This window comes from Choristoneura fumiferana, chromosome Z, assembly GCF_025370935.1.
Source record: "Choristoneura fumiferana chromosome Z, NRCan_CFum_1, whole genome shotgun sequence".
NCBI classification, from domain to species: Eukaryota; Metazoa; Arthropoda; class Insecta; order Lepidoptera; family Tortricidae; genus Choristoneura; species Choristoneura fumiferana.
The window spans coordinates 21856057-21876968 of NC_133472.1; the positions used below are offsets into that span (position 1 = coordinate 21856057).

At 35.6% G+C, this 20912-nt stretch overlaps 2 protein-coding genes across 2 annotated transcripts in view; one reads left to right on the forward strand and one right to left on the reverse strand.

The window, feature by feature from the left end:
- Positions 1 to 20912, reverse strand: part of LOC141431630 (uncharacterized) — a 254792-nt gene that overhangs the window by 15643 nt on the left and 218237 nt on the right. The window lies entirely within an intron of this gene.
- Alg9 (alpha-1,2-mannosyltransferase Alg9) lies at positions 542 to 17293 on the forward strand. Its single transcript, XM_074092555.1, has 9 exons — positions 542 to 827; positions 2467 to 2633; positions 3274 to 3460; positions 3986 to 4185; positions 5542 to 5819; positions 6001 to 6158; positions 10398 to 10582; positions 12669 to 12893; positions 14457 to 17293. Exons 1-9 carry the CDS (start codon positions 730 to 732, stop codon positions 14747 to 14749), a joined length of 1791 nt encoding a protein of 596 aa, XP_073948656.1. The 5' UTR covers positions 542 to 729; the 3' UTR covers positions 14750 to 17293.

The following is a 20912-nucleotide window of genomic DNA, read 5'->3' on the forward strand; positions in this document are numbered from 1 at the left end:
TTGTAGGTGGTTTGGAGTTAAAACCTGACTACGGTTACCGATATAAGATGTGGGTGGAATATATCCCTTGGCCTGGTAAAGGGTTAAAATTATTTTCTAAGGGTTGACATTGTATAGCCTCAGATTAAATAAAAAAGTAACAGCTGCGTGTATAGCAGGGTTGACACACTATTGCATAATAACGTCCGTTATGACTTTTATGACAAAAAAAATTAGACTTAGGGGCTGTTTCACCATCCATTGATTAGCGTTAACCGACGGTTAAATGTGATGCCGTCTCCCGTCTATTCGAACAAAACAAATAGAGACGGCATCACACCTAACCGCCAGTTAACACTAATCAATGGATGGTGAAACAGCCCCTTACTGTCTACTGATAGCATAATATGTTATGTATAAGTTAATTCATGTAATTAATTTTAAAATTGCCGCGCCCCAACAGGGCATCATTTTTTTATAATTTTTTGTAAAAGGTGTTGCAATAAATAAATACTGAATACTGAATACTGATTTTTTCCTGAATCTACTGTTTTTTTTTTCAATTTTTTTTTACTGCTGTTACTGCTTTCAGATTTCATTTCACCTGGCAGCACTGATTGAAGTATATTGAAGGGTTATTTTGTTACAAACAAATGTTTTTTTTTACAGAATTAAATGTTTGTTAGTGTATAGGTGGCAGGTAGCGAATTGTTGAAAATCTCAAGCTGTTTTATAAATCAAGTTTTCCTAATGCCATTATCAGTGCGGCAAAGAACTATACACAACAAAAATGGCGCTAAAAGATCTACAAGTTTTAAAGGAAAGCGAGCATCTAAACCTAGCGAAGGGTAACTATGTTTACTTTTTATATTTACGCAATCGACGTTATTTAGTTTGATACTTTATAATTATCTATCTTTAGTCATAAAAAGTTTATATCCCCACAGCTTTTATCCACTGCATTCCTTGGTATGCTTCTAATGTCTTTTAGTATAGGTGTCGGCAGGATAATTGAGTCCAATTATACAGCTACATTAAGTCACTGCGACTCAATGCAAAAAGGTAGCGTAGGGAATGAATTAAGTTCATGATTGCATGTATTTTTGTGTCTCTAATGTTTTGCCACAACCCATTGTTTCACTAGGAAACACCATATTTCGTTCAATACGAAAATAACCATGTAGTATATGTTTTCTTACTCTCGGGAAATGCAGTTTAGTCAATATGTCAATATTGATAAAACAAGAGCCAGATGAACATGACAAGTGCCACATGATGAATGGGTTGGTAATGAACCAATGAATTAAGGAAAATCTGTTTACATACTCACATTTTCATTATAAAATATTCATCTTTATAACAGCAAATAAATATGTTTAGTAAAATTGTGTATAAACATTATGTCAATGTATTTTCTCTTTAGTTTTTACGATTAATACCTTTTTTGTCAATCTTACAGTTTTCTGTTGAACCTGCTATTAGTATGGAGAAAGAACACTTATTTCAAAATCCTACTACAGGGCCCAATTGCTTAACAAATTACAAGCTAATAGTATTAGCGATTTTGTATTGAAATTCACTAATACTTCTTTCTTCTTAGTCGTTCACTCTTGACAGAGTGGTCGTGGTCATGCTTTGGTCGATCGATTCCTGTGCCACTGCTGTTGTCGCGACGCGTCGCCAAGTAGCCCGATGTCTGGCAGACATCACTAATACTATTTGCTTGTAATTTGTTATGTAGGCTGACATGATCACCTGGAGTGTTCAAAGCCTTAAAAAAAAAAAGAAAAAAAAAATTGTTATGCAATTGGGCCCAGATGGTGAATAATGTTTTTCCATCATATTTTGTCAGATAGGTTTGTTTTTGTCTAGTTTTCTCAATTAGCTTAACTTCATTTAACTCCAGTAAGCTAGTTGAGAAAGCAAGATTAATAATTAACTTTTCTGATAAAATAAGATGGCAAAACATTATTTACTACCATCTGTACCATGCCGCTGACATGTTGTGTGTATGACCTCAACTCTCCTGTCAATACCTATATGTATTGTATGATGGATGACCTATACTTATTAGATGGATGTCACAACCTACATATGGCATAAATCAACTAGTTATTATGATTAAAACTGCATGAAGCCTATTTTAGTTATACATTGGCATTGGTTTGACCTCATGATACCTATTACTCCACCCCCATTCCTTAGGCCTATATTTAGCATTTCCATTGCCAAACGATTTGTGTGATAAAGATTGATGGTATATAATATACTCCTGGGTCCTTGCATACTTTATAAAGTACAAATTATTCATTGAATAAAGAATTCTAAGAATTTTGAAATAATATCCAAAATAACAAAGTAGGTCAACCACTTCTAGGTCTGAAGCACAAAGTTTGTTAAAAACGTCAGGACTCAGAAGGATATATGATGCCTATGATTAACTATCAAGCATTTGACATGCAGTTGACTGGAGTATATATTTTTCAGCGAGTTCCTTGTCACAAGTGCTCCTTCTGATTTACGGAGCATTGCATACCCAGGTGGAGCAATGGCTTTAATATTGCTACTTGTTGCCCGGCTACTGTCGGCATATTATGGGCACATCGCTGATTGTGATGAGGCTTACAATTATTGGGAACCATTGCATTATTTGGGTAAGTTAATATCGAAAATGAATTACTTAATTTAATTTTACGCGATGACCTTGTCTATGGCAGTAAACATATGTATTTTTGTGTATGGGATAAAACACTGATTAGAAATTTGCATATAGGAGTAGATGCATTAAAGCAATTTAATGATCTTTAAAAGGGAATTAAGATATATTCATACAGTGTCTTAGGTAGGAGTGACATAGGCTATTTTTTATCCCGGAAAAATGCACAGTTCCCGAGGAAACAGCGCGCGATAACCGAATTCTACGCGGGCGAAGCCGTGGGCAAAAGCTAGTATGAGATATGACTGTCAATTAAAAGGAGTATTCAAAATACAGTGTGTTATTTGCCCAGACTACTATTAAGCACAACTGATTATCTTTGGTATTATGAAGTGAACTGTTATACACACAAAAAATACAAGTCATAGTAATGGAAAAAGTAGAATAGAAATTTTGCACTTGAATATCTGGAAAACAAAAACTATTTTTTGTGGTTTAAAGGAGTAATTTTTAGTACTGATTGAAAGTACTGAAAATTTGCTAAAATATTATTATCTACTAACATACAAGTTTTCTTGCTTAACCTGCATTGTTGGTTTGTGTAAATGAGCAACCATTATATATCATTTTTTTTTCAGTATATGGCAATGGCTTACAAACATGGGAATACAGTCCAGTCTATGCTATCCGATCATACATGCCCTTGTGGTTGTTTGCTGTACCTGCCAAAATTCTTGCACTGATAATGAATCCGGTGACAATATTTTATGCAATAAGAACATTGCTGGCAGTTCTGACAGCCGTGGCAGAATTTATGTTTTACAAGTATGAGTTTTCTCTGGTTCTGATAGTGTTAAAATTACAATTAAAATAATAGTCAGTAAAATTTAAAACTACAACCCATTTACCTTGCTCCTCCGCTACCACACTTATGCTTTGTTTAGATCATTGATTGATATAGACTTCTACAAAGTAATGCCTGATTCAATCAATAGCTAAAATTGTGTTAAGATGTTAAGTTTGCTTTGTATTGCATTGTTATTTAAATGAGACTCAGTGGTGGATTAGCAGTGGGGCAGAACGTCCCGTGCATCCAGACTTGGGGGCCTCCAAATGTCCACAAGTTCTCTTGATAAAGTCCTTATTCTTGAACATGGCTAAAAATATGTTTAGTACATCAACTTCTAATATTGGGGGTCTCATTCAGCTTTGCCACCCCAGGCCCCAAACAGTCAAACTTAGTCTGTCACTGACTGATGAGACACAGTTTGATGTCAAAAAAGTGAAATTTTATTAGCATTGTGTTTACTACTTGACAGGTTTTTTTTTGCATTTATGGTTATTTTTTAGAGCAGTGTGTCATGAATTTGGTGTGAACGTAGGCCGCATATGGCTGTGCCTTACACTACCGGCGGCAGGCTGTTTCGCGAGCAGCGCGGCCCTGTTGCCATCGGCGTGGAGCTCTGCGCTCTGCTCGGCTGCTTTGGCGTGCTGGTGGCGACGGCGTTACCCCGCAGCAATATTGTTCACAGCATCTACCGCATTACTTAGTAAGTTTGCTATAGTAAATAGTAGATTGTACAACAAGAACATAAAATTAGTCATTTTGGTGGAGACATTGAAATAGCCACCCGTGCCTATATAGATATCCGATAGACACTACACGTCGAGGGGAAAATGGGTTTAATGCTAGAGTTTTACACTGCTTTTCACTTCGATTGCGAGAAGATGAACTAGAAACCGTGGAAACAATTTTATTGTTCACTTACTGGGTACCCTTTATTTTGCATGCACTGTATATTTTTTTAATAATATTAATTTATATAAAACTAAAAATCAATCAAAATAAATCAATAAAACTAAAAATGTATAATTACATAGCAATGCATAAAAAATAAAAGGTAAGTGAACAATGGTTTCCAATGTTGCTATTTAGTTTCCTTCCTTTTTGAAAAGAAAACTCGAGCATTAAACCCATTTTCCCCTCGACGTGTATATCCACCGTCTTGTTTCATGCTCTTGTTGTACGGTCAAGGACTTTAATTCATGAGCCACCATGGAACCTTTTCACAGTAATGGTCATAGTGACATCGCATTAATTAACAAGGAAAATCGTAATGACTTTTCCTTTGAAAAGTTTCCATGGTGACGTATGAATTAAAGTCCTTGACCTTACGATCTACTATTAACTGAATTTATTTCTGAATTCCCCCACCGCGGCTTCGCTCGTATTAACCAGTACTAGATTTGAATATAAATCTTAGGTCTTCGTCACGTAGTCATTATCTCCTTCGGGAAATCTCGCGATTTGTCTAGACTATACCTATTCAAAACTCAAATTGTCGCGCGCAGCTTGAGCGATTTCACTTTCTTCTTGCAAAAAATGTTTTAAAACTATGTTTATATGAATTACTACGTGACAACTAGTAGGGTGTGTGTATTGCATTGGGAGGGTTATTGCCAAATATTACGCGGGAACAGGTTAAAAGTTTATAAAAAGTAGGTCACATACTATTGGATCGTTTGCTAAGTTACAAACTAACATAAACTTGTACACTAGCACGCACACACTCATTGAGAGACCCCCCCCATTAGAGTCTTTCGAGTGTAGTCGTCCTGCCAGCGTCGACGCGACGCCAGCGCTGGCCAGCTGCCGAACGCCGAACGGCTTGTGCAGCGCTGGCGTCGCGTCGCGCGAATCAGTATACTTGTTCGAAAAAAAACGCGGACGCTGGCACGACGACGACGCTCGAAAGACTAGTGGGGGGGTCTTTAAATATCCCATTTATCATACTGGTAAGACTTCTACGCACCCATCGCGAATGTATTACGGGGATCATTGCTTTTGCCTTTCCATGGATAGACCTTATATTACCAACAAAGTATTTATTAAAATATTTTTGCAGGTTGGCCTTTTACTGCTCTTATTGGCTTACCAATTGCAATAGACATGCTTATAATGAAGAGACAATTTAAGGCATTCTTTAAATGGTCATTTATATCACTTTTGATTGTACTGCTTCCTACTATAGCTGTTGACTCATGGCATTACGGAAGACTGGTAGTAGCACCTTGGAATATAATTGCCTACAATATATTTACCGAGCATGGCCCAGATTTATATGGAGTTGAACCTTGGACTTACTATTTTGTGAATGGATTCCTTAATTTCAATATTGTTTGGGTGAGTACTGTTTATGAAACTTGTATCTTGTACTGTTTGGATCATTAATAAACCTGCCTTAAAATAAGTTTGATTCATTGGTTTTACATATTCCTTAGTTTTTTTTTTACCTGATAATATCTATTGACATAGTTACATATTGATTGTGTAATTATTTGCAATAAATAAATAACTTTTCCAGGTGTTAGCGCTATCCTGCCCTCTGCTACTAATTGCTTGCACTGCTATTTCCACCCGTACTACGGCTCGCGCTCCTTTTTGTTCTCCCTATTGGTTGGGACTGATGCCGCTTGCTTTGTGGCTGACTGTGTTTATGCTGCAACCTCATAAAGAAGAAAGGTTTGTAATGCGTTATAATGTCTCCCGTTTTTGCATTTACTGTTTTCCTTCCCTTTTATTAATTTACTGTCATTCAGTAGAAATGGATAGTTGTTCACATGAATTGATTATTTTTAATTCAGAACAAAACTAATACTGTTTAAAGATGGTGAAAAATATTTACACGTAATTTATTTTAGTTGTAAATTAAATGAGCTTTAGTGAAGTTTGCCTGTTATAAATTAGGAGCTAAATGAATTATAGCTCCAGCGATTCTATCGATGATTCCGCCAATGTGTTGAAAAAGACACTACCGCTTGGCCGTTAGTAGTCAATTGCATAGATATCGACATGGCCAAAGTTACAAAAATATGACCTTAATGTTAAGTGCATAAAGTCGTGTAGGTGTACATATTTTTGTAACTTTGGCCGTGTCGATATGGGTCCATATTAATTCGCATAAATAAATAGGCATAACGATAACTTGACATAAATTTAATGAGCATATCAATTACTTTGTATAAGTATTAAATAGTATAAACACAAAATAATTATTTTGATTGTCCATATTGTTTTATTTACTCAATTAGTTCTTAGAAGTGAACTACTATGTGAAAATATCTATTATCAGGCTGTTATAAAAAATACCTACTCGTAACATCAAAGGCTAAGGCGCTTTAGCTTTAGCCTTCTGAACCTAACCGAGTCTGTTTTTCCCTAACCAAGCTAATTCACTTGCTTGATAAATTTTGCGAATTATACTTAATAATGATTATGCGTATTTCGATTATGCGAATTCATTATTATGCTAAATAAGTTGTATGCTTTTTTATAACTGCACGTTCAATGTTATGCACAATTATGTTATGCCAAATCTGTTATGCGAATTTATATTAGGACAATTAAATGTTATGTGAAATAAAGGGCACCCTGTCGATATCTTCGCTTGCACTTGACTTTACGGTAGCTTCGGCTTCGGTGTTCGGTACTCGGAAGAGAACCTAAAATAAACAACACAAACTTAAGACAATTTACAAGATTCCATTATGTCAATTTTCAGGATGGACAGTTTTTCTTATTGATGTTGATGTTTTTCACACTGTACTTTTTCTGCTTTTATCTATCTTAATAATTTCGTCAAGGGGTACGGTAGACTCGAACGAAATGCACATCAAATTGAACAGCGTAAAAAATTAGTCAATCCGAGTCGACAACTTGTAGGCGTAAAATTCGGATTATCGAGTATTTTCAATATAAACTTGAATAAATGACTAAGTATATAATGGCGTTGCGAAGTAAACATGTCAAAGTCATCACATCAAAGTGGCGTTAGTGTCACAGGTTTGCATTTCGTTCTCCATTGTGACCTTTTAAGGGCCCCACACACGGTACGATTCATCGATTTTCATCAGATCGATCGTACAGACGAATGGGGCCCTTTAGGTCTAATTTCTTTGATTATGAGACAGAGACATCATATGAAGTCGGTCCCAAAGTTCTGTCACTGGCACATTATTTTTAAATTTAGTACATGATTTTAAGAAAATTTGATTGAATTCCATTTTTGAATGTTTGACAATTATTTTAAAACAATAGACAGTCATTCGCTGCAATTTATCACGATGGAGTGGACATTGAAAGAAAACCGAATAGCTGTTTTAGCATTGCACCGCTGTGGGCACTCGCCAAGTACCATTTTCAAGTTGCTCAAAAATTTAAATATAACGCTTAGGTTTGTGGACCGTACTATTGATAGGTACAATGAAGTCTCCAGTGTTGAGGACAAGAAAAGAATTGGCCGGCCTCGCTCCGTACGAACACCAGCAGTGATCAAAGCGATCAAGGCGCGCATAGCAAGAAATCCTGTCCGAAAACAGAAGTTGATGGCATTGCAGATGGGTGTCAGTAGAAAAACCGTCAAAAAGGTTTTAAACGAAGATCTTAGTCTACGAGCATACAAAAAATAGAGTGGGCACTTACTTAATGTCCGTCTAAAAACAATAAAGCTTAAAAGATCCCGGAAGTTGTTAAAGCGGTACGCGAAAAATAGACACCGTGATATCCTCTTTACAGACGAGAAGGTTTTCGATATTGAAGAGAAGTACAATACCTAAACAGAATGATAGAGTGTACGCTAGGAGCTCTGAAGAGTACCTATTCTCTGATCTTATTACGGGCCAACTGAGGTTCATTTTTGCGAAAAAGGGGTCAAAATCAGTGCGAAAGTGTACCAAGAGACGGTTTTGGATAAGCGTGTCAAAGATCTACCCAACACGCTATTTTCAGGACATAATTTTGTGTTCCAGCAGGACTCTGCGCCAGTACCTACACAAAGCCAAGACCACTCAAGCCTGGTTTGACCGTCAAAAAATCGACTTTATAAGACACGAAGATTGGCCTTCCTCCAGTCCGGACCTTAATCCTCTGGACTATAAAATTTGGCAGGTCTTAAAGGGGAAGGTCTGTGCTGAACCCCATAAAAATTTGGAGAGCCTGAAGTCATCTTTAAGAAAAGCAGTCGCTGAAATAGACATGAAAATGGTGCGTGCTGCGATAGACGACTGGCTGCGCCGATTAAGGGCCTGTATTAAAAACAAAGGACGTCATTTTGAATATTTTTAAGTAATTTTAATTCTTTATTAAATGTACTTTAAATTGGTATATAATTTATTAAAAACTGGTTGGTACTTTTGTTTTAATCATTATTTTCATTTGTGACAGAACTTTGGGATCGACTACGTAGATATTTGGGCAAATAAGATTTAGGAGAAATATCTACTGGTGAAATATCGATATGTAGGTTAGCCGTTAAATTGTTTGTGATAATAATTAAGGCTGGGAATATACGTCAGATTTTTCGATAAGTACGACAGTCTTTACTGGCAAAAAAAATTTTCAAACATATTATTATTACGAGTCTACATTTTACCCAAGCGAAGCCGGGTTTTCATCTAGTATATATATATTAATAATTTCGTCAAGGGGTACGGTAGACTCGAACGAAATGCACATCAAATTGAAGAGCGTAAAAAATTAGTCAATCAGAGTCGACAACTTGTAGGCGGAAAATTCGAATTATCGAGTATTTTCAATATAAACTTGAATAAATTACTAACCCCCTTATTCATAAAACTTAACAAGCCTATGTTTACTAACAAATGCTTTGTCCCTTTCTAACAAATACAAATGTCGAAGTGACAGATAAGGACAAACGAATTTTAGCGGTATTTTAACTAAAATAGGTTTGATTGTCGTTTATGAATAAGGGGGTAAGTATATAATGGCGTTGCGAAGTAAACATGTCAAAGTCATCACAGCAAAGTGGCGTTAGTGTCACGTCATCACGTGTCACAGGTGTCGGTTTGCATTTCATTCACCATTGTGACTTCTTAAAGGCCCCACACACGGTTCGATTCGTCGATTTTCATCAGATCGATCGTACAGACGAATCGTACCGTATATGGGATCATTTAGGTCTAATTTCTTTGATTATGAGACAGAGACATCATAGTTATTTGGGCAAATAAGATTTAGGAGAAATATCTACTAAGTAGTGAAATACCGATACGTAGGTTAGCTGTGAAAGTACGTTTGTGATAATATTAAGGCTGGGAATATACGTCAGATTTTTCGATAAGTACGACAGTCTTTACACTGGCAATTTTTTTTTTCAAACATATTATTGAGTCTACATTTTACCCGAGCGAAGCCGGTTTTTCGTCTAGTGTATTTTTAATTTCGAGTTGTCGATTTTCTGTTTGTACTCAATGACAGTCAATTTCTTTATATTAATGTTGCAAACTGGGCTACTTGTGGCTATGACTACTTGCTACCATTGCCTAGCGGATTAGTATAAGGCTGCGTTTCCACCAGAGATGTGCGAGGATGTGTTGCGTGGAATGTGTTTTTCATGAACCAGTAGAAACGCTTCATTTACCTATCCTCGCACAGCACATCTTTGGTGGAAACAGCTGAGCGGAGCGAGAGCTAGGCGAAGTAAATGAAGCGTTTCTATTGGTTCGCTAAAAACACATTCCTCGCAACACATCCTCGCACATCTCTGGTGGAAATGGAGCCTAAGGCGAGACTGGTCTGATAAGTGAACACTCTCATAACTAAAATGCACAAACAATGTCGCCCGCAATATGTGACAGCTACTAGTCCCTATCGCACCAGTCGCCCTAATTTGTTTAAGATCTTAAATAATTTAATCGTGTCTTTAAAAAAATACACTTTAAAACCTGACTGTTTTATTTTTAGATTTTTATATCCAGTTTACAACATGATTGTCTTAGCTGGGGCTATTGGGTTAGATTGCCTACAGAAGATGACCTTCGCTGTCGGCACCGAGTTGTTCAGGTGGCGTAGAGAAAGAGAGAAGCTGCACTATTTGGTTTACACTGGCCCGCTCATGGTTATGTGTGTCATGGTAGCAGGACTTGTCAGTAAGTAATTTTACTTGATTGGGTCGATCAACTTTTCCCTGTACCGCGTTGCCATGGTTACGGCCCTTGGACAACTCTTTAAAACCATGAGTTTCTCCATGTTTTCTGTGGTTATAATTCATAGAGCGTCCATTTTTGTCGTAGTTATAAGCCCATTATTTAATGGACAATCTCCTAAACACATCATATATCATAACATAACAGCATAGCACATATCATAGCATATATCATAACAGTTCCATAGCATTTTAAGAAACTCTGTCACTGTTGTCTCTTGGACAACAGGACATAATAACAAACAAGAAAAAGTTGATCGACCCAATTGCTAATATTAAGTTTGACGCCAATGTCTGGCTGTCCGTGGCGTCGTAGCTCTGAAACGGTTGGACCGATTTCTATGCGGTTTTTACAAGATTTTATTTAGTTTCACATGTCCCGTTGTCTGTCTGTAGTCAAATGGCTTGCTTATGTAAATTACGTGACAATACAATATTCTGGTAATGACATTCTGGTAGTCCGGTCAGGATCGTCTCCGAACGACGGAACTCTTCAACGGTTAATGGCATCGACATGAAATTTGGTATGCAAATGTAGTGTGGGTGACAAAGCAAAGTCGACACAAAGTATAGTCAGCAAAAAAAAGCTTGTATTATTTTTAACGTAAAAGCGAGATTCTTTGAGGTAGTTCTTAGCCATATTTGATAAAAATCGGTTAAGCCGTTTTATAGATATTGAACTTTGAAGTGTCACGGTTTTCAACTTTTCTAAGTTGGTTAGGTTATTAACCTTATATTCTATAGTTGCACTTTCTTAGGATATACATTAGCCAATATTATTATGGATATACACTTATCAAAGTGCCTAGGGATATTTTTTATCCCTAGACAGTTTTGAATACTTACCTATTTCAATATAGGCACATATTACTACTGATAATGTCCCAAAATTATTTTGAGGTGTGTAGTATAGCTTTCTTCAGTGGGTGACTTTAATTGGTTTAAAAGTTCTACAAATTATCGACATCTTTAGTACGGTAGTTTATTTATTTACACATTAAGTTATGAGTTATGTTTATAACATTTTTTCAAAAAGTTGTCTTAAAAACTGTAAGCAGTTTTATATAACAATTAGCTTTTGCCCGCGGCTTCGCCCACGTAGAATTCGGTTATCGCGAGCTGTTTCCTTGGGAACTGTATTTTTCGGGGTAAAAAGTAGCCTATGTCACTTTCTGGCCCATAAACTATCTCTATGCCAAAAATCACGTCAATCCGTCGCTCCATTTCGACGTGAAAAACGGACAAACATACAAACACACACACTTTCACATTTATAATATTAGTATGGATTAATTAAAATAAATAAATATCACGGGACAATTCAAACCAATTGACCTAGTCCCAAAGTAGCATAGCAAAGCTTGTGTTATGGGTACTAAGCAACGGATAAATATAATTATATAGATATAGATACATACTTAATAGTTATTTATGTGGCTGGTGCATAATGAGAGGCATTAAAGTACGAGTGTCACGAGTGTTTTAATGTCTAATTATGTATAGCCGCATACATAACTTTATCTACATGCATATCATAAGTTTTATATAATATGTTCAGATATGGCCTGTATTTTTGAGTTAGTGTTACTGATAACTAGTTTGAAGTACCTACCAAAGCTTAAATAAAACAGATAATAAAAAACTAAAGTTTTATTTATAATAATAATTATTATGTACATGCTTGTCATAAGTTTTCTACAATATGTACAGATATGCATTGTTAAAAAAAGTATTACCGATACTTTAATGTAAACATTAAGATGCACCCGCAGATACCAGGTTTCTTAATAAAGGCCATTTGATAGTCGTTTCTGAACATATAATAGGGAAGTTATGATATGCATGTAGATAAATACATATTAAACACCCAATACCCGAGAACAAACATTCGTATTTTCATACAAATATCTGCCCCGACACGGGAATCGAACCCGGGACCTCAAGCTTCGTAGTCAGGTTCTCTAACCATTAGGCCATCTGGTCGTCAAATAATATTTATTAAATGTTTTGTTTATTTGTTTTTTTTGTAGGTGTTTCGAGGATACTAGCACTGTACAACAACTATCATGGTCCGATGACTATTCTACAAGACCTTCCACCAGGATTAAATAATACTGAGGAGTTGTATGTGTGTTTTGGCAAAGATTGGTACCGGTCGCCATCCAGTTTCCACTTACCTCCTATGTATCGGATCCGTTTCATAACGAGTGAATTCAATGGACAACTACCGGCACCATACGATTCGTCCTACAATGGTATTATTTTTGAGCAATTCCTTTTTTAAAGCTTTTTTTCTTAAAACTCTTCTTATGTGATTGAGATGAGACTTCAAATGTGATTAGAATTATAATGGCTGAATTGATTTCCATTAAAGTTATGAGACTTCGACAGTCTAACTAAAACTATCCGACAAAATAAGAATCATCGAAATCAGTTTTGTGGCCTTCTGGTTTATGGTTTTACACGATAATTTTTAATCGGTGATCAGGATCAGTCATTAATTTTTCTAAGTCAGTAATTATTGGTGTTCTGATCACATTGAAGCTGGAATTACATGAAACCAAACTTCGATTAGTGAACTAAAACAATTACTTTGCTCACCCGCGACCTTAAGATACTACGTTTATGCATGATATGCGTGTTCATGAAATATATTGTGTTCATGCGTAATTGTCAACTCTTGATCACCGATAAAAATCCCCTTGTAATGTAGTCAAGGTGCCTTCGAATTCTGTCTCAAATGTTTCGGCAAGTTGTTGAGTTCGTTAGACTTACACCCCTGTGAATGTTTTTTGAGACTTGTTGAAAAATGTTTTCATACATTGATTGATGTTCAAAGACTAAGTGTACCATCGGAGGTGTCACTAAAGTTAGAGTAAATAATCTCTATGACAAACCTTCACAGGGGGCGTTTAGTCAAACTAAGCTAACCTGAAATATTCCAGGTAAATATTAGTGCTAGCGGTACGCCAAAAAAAGTTGTAAATGCTGTTAAAAGCATGAAAGTCGGAACGATTGATCTTTAGGACATACGAATCAATTTGACCCGTAGCACGAAAACAAAAACAAAAATATTATATATGAGCCTATTTCATATCCTTTTAGGTACATTATACAAATAATGATTCAACCGTATCATATCTGGAGGGGCCCAAACTTGGTATGTTTTGAAAATGATTTTTATTTTAATTTAAAACAAGTGACTGAAATGTAATGATGTATACTCAGCGGCACAAAATTTGGCCCACCCTTCATACAAAATTACCGATTCTGCATACATTTGAGGGCAAGATTTTTTTGCCGCTCAGTATATTTTTAGAATCGGCTTAGTAAGCCCTTTCATTAGATACCACACACGATAGGTTTCAGAACAAAAATTTTATTTTTCCCCATACAAAAAAACGATGACGTCATAACTGCTCTCCTTTTTTGTTTTTTTTTTCGTGCTACGGGTCAATTTTTTTTTCTATTAAATGGCAAACGAGCTAGTGAGTCTCCTGATGGTAAGAGATCACCACCGCTCATAAACATCTGCAACACCAGGGGTATTGCAGATGCGTTGCCAACCTAGAGGCCTAAAATGGGATACCTCAAGTGCCAGTAATTTCACTGGCTGTCTTACTCTCCACGCCGAAACACAACAGTGCAAGAACTGCTACTTCACGGCAGGATTAGCGAGCAAGATGGTGGTACCAATCCGGGCAGACCTGATTGATACCTATTCCTGATTGATTCGTACGGCCTAAAGATCAATCGTTCCGATTTTCATGCTTTTAACAGCATGTGCAGCTTTACATAATTAATTAATTTTTTTACAGCCACCCGTCTCGTACACAGTCATTTCAACGACCTCAACAAGGGAAATAACAGTACCTACCTTAAACCTTCCGAGTGTCATTATCTTCTTGACTCCGATGTTGGCCAGCCCAACGCGTTGCAGCCAGCATATCATCTTCAGTCAGATTTATGGCAAATAATATCAAATGTTGCTTTGCTGGATTCTGAAAAATCTCGTACAGTTTTCAGGGCGTTTTTTGTACCTTTTTTAACAAATAAACATAATGTTTACGCGTCCTTATACTTGTTAAAGAATAAACTAATCTTAAATTGATATATATTCCAATAAGTTACATAATCATAAAATACTATCGAAGTCAAAAATATAATATATCCGTTCAGTTGTAAAAATTTGCATACCTTATATTTGGAAATTGACCATAAAATATGAACACCATTAATTATAAGTATATTAAGCAATTTCTTGGTCATTTTTTGGTCCTGATGTTCAATGAAATTTGAGCACGATAAATGGCCAGTACTTACTCAGTTACTATTGTATTCAAACCTTATAATTTATTTTAAAATGGTTGGCATTTAATAAAATAGTAAATTTACTCATTTTTACCGCTTGACTAAAAATTTACAAGCTAAGTCAAAATTGTTTTCACAAAATAAAAACCCGATGGTTCCTAAAACAGTTGCTCTAAAGGTAGTGATTGGTTGGTCCAGGGTTGGTCAGGCGGTTCACTCCAGATTCGAATCAATGTTCACTAGAGTATGCTTATATTTTCTTACATTCCGTAGTCGCACGGCTTGGTTTGATTGATATAGAAAATATATTTGCTTGATCTTTTTCTTCAATACATAGGACGTCGAATGCAGTCGTGGGACTATGCATAGTTAGTATTAATATATGGTCGAATCCGAGTGAACGTTCTCTACGTGTTCACTTTTCATTTTTAGTTCATTCGGAGTTGGAATGAATGGTGCCGAAAGAAAATATCCAACATGGATGGTTTCTTTCATGAATTCATTAGGCACTTTCATTTCATTTTACGTTTCAGGCGTGTCCCTTTGAGTGAAACGTGCAAAATTAAACTTAAAAATGAATATAAATAATTAACCGTCTGATATCACCTCTTGATGTCCTGGTAAAAAAAAAACACTGTGTAATAAATAATCTTAGGAAATAAACAACATAATAAGTAAGTAACAATATTTATTTGACAAAAAATAATTCAACTTAATGTCATTATTGTGTACTTTGATTGTATACATGTCTAGTCAAAGAATATGGGTAGCAAAATTTGTATACGTTATGCCTATCCAATTTATTAAAAGTGTAAACAAACAGATTTCATCAAAATTCTTGTATAAACACCCACTGGATCGAATCAATAATACATTTATATATAATTCGTGTCTTTTAACTAGATTTCTAATCACTTTTTCACAAATTCACTTGATTTCAATATTTATTTTTAATTTGAAAAATCTTCGTCAAAATCCGAGTTATTCCTTGATTGAAACTTATACTTGTGTATTATCTTTAGTTCCTGGTATAGTTACTGCTTTTATACTTGAATAAACAGTCTTTGGAATATTGTAAATAATATATAGACAAAAATACGTTGATCTATTCAATTAATAAATAATCGATTTACTGAACAGATTAATTATTTTGCAATAGGTTCTAGGTTTTCACATCACTAAATGTCTATGGTCGGGTTAATGGCGTGTTTGTGTACGCTTGTCATAAATTGGATTGGAATACAATATAGTAGCGTCCCAGTGGTTTGACTTGTGACCTTTCAAGCACTGGGTTGAGGGTTCGAAACCGGGCTCGCACTTTGTGAGTTTTTCGTAATTTGAGCTAATTTTGCAAACATTTGAAATTTTGTGGAAATATGAAAACGTGAGAAATCCCGCACACCGCACAGCTGCGAAGTTATTTAAGGATGTGTGTGAAGTTGTCAATCTGTACTGGGCATGCGTATGAACACGGGGTGGAAAGTTGAGATGGGGCAGCAATACTGGGTTAAGACACTAACTTTAGTTAAAATGTTCAGTTTTTAGTTGTCTACATACTGTTTAATTTTCTTTAAGCATAAACAGATTCATATTAGTAAAAAACAACATGTGAAAGTTTCACTTTGCAAATTAGTAGGTACCCTACGAACTGTATGGAAAAAAGTTTTCTTTGATTGGTGAGTGTTCTAGTACTCTAACCTTAGTTGGTCTTAAAGAGTGTTTTAATCCTTGATAGAAATGGGACCGATTGGCATAAATAAAAGTTAAATCTGTCAATTTTCTCGCTGACTGTACATTTTATCAAAATCAGTGAATGTCGATTGTCATCACTCAAAAAGTTAGTAAAGGTCTAAGAGTATTTTCGCATAGCAGCAAGGGATCTAGTAGCTGCCCTTGCTGCCCCATCTCAACTTTCCACCCTATAGTCCAAGGTCCATTCTGTGATGTAATGAGGGCTGAGCCCAGCTGTGGGACGTATCTATGTACATTATTTATGTCGTCTGGAGACATCATTGTGGATAGCCAAAGTAATACTAATGCTAATGTAGTGCTTTACTATACCTAGTAAATAAGTATAATTTTTTAATCTAAAGAATGGAATGTATGTTAACAGGACTGGTTATTGTAGAAGATTTTGTAACTAATGAAAGCTACATGTCATAGAGTGGTATTTAAATAGACTTAACTTTTGCAAGACTTTGGATCCTTATAGCAATCATTTAATATTAGAATATATCATTAGTTACTGATTAAGAGTAGAGTTACCAATTTATTTTTAAAGAAATAAGTTTTTCTTTGTATTTTTGATTTTATTTATTTAAATAAAAAAATGTTTTTAATTTCATATACATCTTTTATTTTATTACGCACGCTAAGTCCTAATGCCGTAATTAAGACCTATTACGGCCAGAGGCACAGTAAACGTCATAGTGACATAGCATTAATTATTACAAAGAAAATCGTAATGACAACAATACAATACAATTACTCTTTATTGTACACCAGAAATAGTAAGCGATACAGGAAACAGGTACACAGAGAGAACATTACAAGGTAAGCAATAGGCGGCCTTTTCGCTTAAGATCGATGTCTTCCAGGCAACCTTTTTTACAGAAAAAAGGAACGGCTAGTTTATAGCAGGTGGTGGCATCAACAGTAGATCAGAAAATTAAAACTCAACAAAAATACATCTACACATACCACAGATTACCCCCTCAAGATACCGCATACAAGGCGGTTGATGCGCCGATCTCATTCTATATTTCAGTATGTGTGCTTATTTTAAAAACAATTTTGGCATGAAAATGCAACAGTTGTATAACAGGATTCGAAAAAGGTGAGTGGCGTGACTTGAAGTGAAGTTCGACCCCGGACTTCGAACCCGGTTGTTTTAAAAAAAAAAAAAACTTCAAACACCTACTAAAATAAATTAAAGTATGTGAAAACAATGCATTTTATTCATTTTAGACAATGTTTCATGGACACATTTACTTCTTAAGACGTACACAATCGATATCTAAATAGAAATAGTGTAAGTTTTTTTTTCAAAACAACCGGGTTCGAATCCCGAGCTGAGTACAGGTTTTTTTTTAAATGCATGAATGCAGTTTTTCTTGTTATTAAAATCGATGTCATGGTTTCTAAGAAGAAATTTTCGTATGTCGTATAGTTTCTGACTTTCCCATACTGACCGATATAAATGGGCCACCCTGTATACGATCTATGTTTTAATTACTTGCTCGTATTACGGGCCCCACCATGCATAGATGCATTAACAAACAACTCTACTAACAAAGCTATGGATTTTTTAATCTGAAATAAAAATATTATTATTATTATTAATATGTAACTAGGTATAATCTGTGCAGCAGAGCAGCCATTTCGGATAAAAGCTATACAACGCACAAAACTAATATTGATTAGTTATATCGAAACGGACAGTTATAAAAATAGATTAAAACCATCTTTTCAGATACAAATCCAATTGAGAATGGAACAAAACGGAGGCGTTTTCCATTAACTCGTAAAGGAAAAACTTTTTCCATTTGGCCATTAACCAGTGTTGTGGCAGCAACCGTTCTGTATTCCTCTTTTTGTAGCTTTGATTTTGAAATAATTGTTTGTATTTAATACTATCTTTTACCCGCGGCTTCGCTCGCGTGAAACATAAACATTTCAAAGAAGCAAGCAAGCATGCAAGTGAGCATGTAACCATGCATAATTATGCAAGAAATAGTGCAAAGCATGTGCATGCATGCAATGTTGCATGCATTCAAGACTGCACTCAAGCATGCAAGCAAGCATGTAATTATGCAAAAAATGTATGCATTCGAGCATGCAAGCAAAAATTTCATAGTAATCGGTGCAGTAGCGGTGAGAGCGTAACAAACAAACAAACTCACTCTCCCCTTTATAATAGTAAGGATTACTGTAACATCCTTTTATCATAAGAAGTATTTAAGATCGAGATAAAATGAAACCATTTTTGTAACTTCACGTCTTAAATTAAAATAAGTAGGTACCTAATTAAAACGGGTGCCCTTCGCAAGGTCTAAAATTTTTTGGTCGAAATTGTTTAATTATAATATTGCATGACATACTTCTTTTCTGCATAAAGATTTTTTGCATGCATACTTTTTTTCTCCTAAAGTAGGTACTATTGGTCTAAAATTGTTTAGTCTAAAATTTTAATTACTAAAATGCTAAATTCATAATGCAGTTAGATCTTATTATCATTTAGTCTAATATTCAATGTCGTGAAATAAAAATAACGACGGTATTTAAGGTTTTTTGAAGATAAAAGAATGAAGTTTGATACCTACTGGATGTCTATCCAGTATCAAACATTATTTTTTTTATCTTCAGCACAGTAAAGGGGGGGGGGGGCGTCGGACCCCCCGCTATATGTATAGAATACCGAGGTAACATGATTGTTTAAACTATAGGTTAGGTAAGGTTATTATTGTATTAAGGCGCGAAGCGCCTTAACTAGGCGGAATAGGAGCTCCGCGAAGCGGAGGTTTGTTGACTTCGCTTCAGAGTTATATTTAATTTCAAGATATAAAATTAGTGGGATTAATATTCGGAAACGACAAACCATACAAATGTTATACTAAACAATTTTCGACCAAAAACTGTTATGAAAAACAATTTCGACCAAACAATTTATGCAAAAATATAGACTCGACCAAACAATTTATGCAATAATATATTTGTCTTTGCTCTCAGAAGACAACGATACGGTGTCGGTTGAAGCAACACTGACAGCTTACCATGGATATATCATCTGATCTACGTTATGGACTAATTTTGTGGGGGAATTTGGTGGATGAGGAGAGAGCATTTAAAATCCAAAAAAATGTGTCCGGATAATTTGTGGCGCTCGGATAGATGACAGTTGTGTACCTCTGTTCAAAAAAGTGCTTATATTGCCGTTGCCGTCTTTGTACATCAGAGATGCATGTGTCTTTGTCAGTACGCAGCAATCTAGTTTCCAAAAACGTGGTGACATGATGCTTAGACAGACCAGAAAAGGGATCATGGACCTGCTGTACAAACCTCGCGCGAGTAAGGCAATTTATGCTAAAAATGCGGTTAACATGTGCATTAAATTGTATAACACCCTGCCGCAGGACATTAAGGCTCTCCGGATAAATAGTTTTAAGAATAAGTTGATGAGTTGGCTTCTCGACAGATGTTTTTATACCGTTAAGAGTTATTTGTAGATTTTTTTTTATAATTTTTGGTATTGTTTTGTATTATTTGAGAATTATTATTGAACTTATGAATTTATTTGTTTTGATTATTTTTGATCTATTTTAATTTCATATTTGACATTCGAAATTTGTAATTGTAATAAAATAATTATACGCCTCTCAATAGAATATTTGCACGCCTGCATGCAGGCTGATAACACTGAAATAAAAATATACAATGTAAGACCTTCCCGTACTGTAGTCTGGCAAACAAATACTTTTGACTTTGTCTTTTGACAAAAAAAAGTTACGAAAAAATATTATGCAAAACAATTTTCGACAAGTCGATATAGACCCAATTAAAACACTCGTAGTGATTGTATACTTACTTACTCTTTGAAATATATTGGCTGACATGTGTCGTCAGTAGAAATGGGGCTCACGAGTGAAAATTTAGGTACTATATTTTTTCGTCAACGCTTAGGCCTGCTTGTCGTATGAATTTAATTCTAGCTGAACGACAACATAATGTATATCGCGGATATGCTGAGTTTTGACGCGGTCTTGTGGTGGCCTAAGCGGTGCGGTGTTATATCATGGTAGCTCGCGGCAACTGTTCGTTTTTACGGTTCCGTAGTCAACTGGGAACCCGTATAGTTTCGCCATGTCTGTCCGTCTGTCTGTCTGTCTGTCTGTCTATCTGTCTGTCCGCGGCTAAGCTCAGAGACCGTTAGTACTAGAAAGCTGTAATTTGGCATGAATATACAT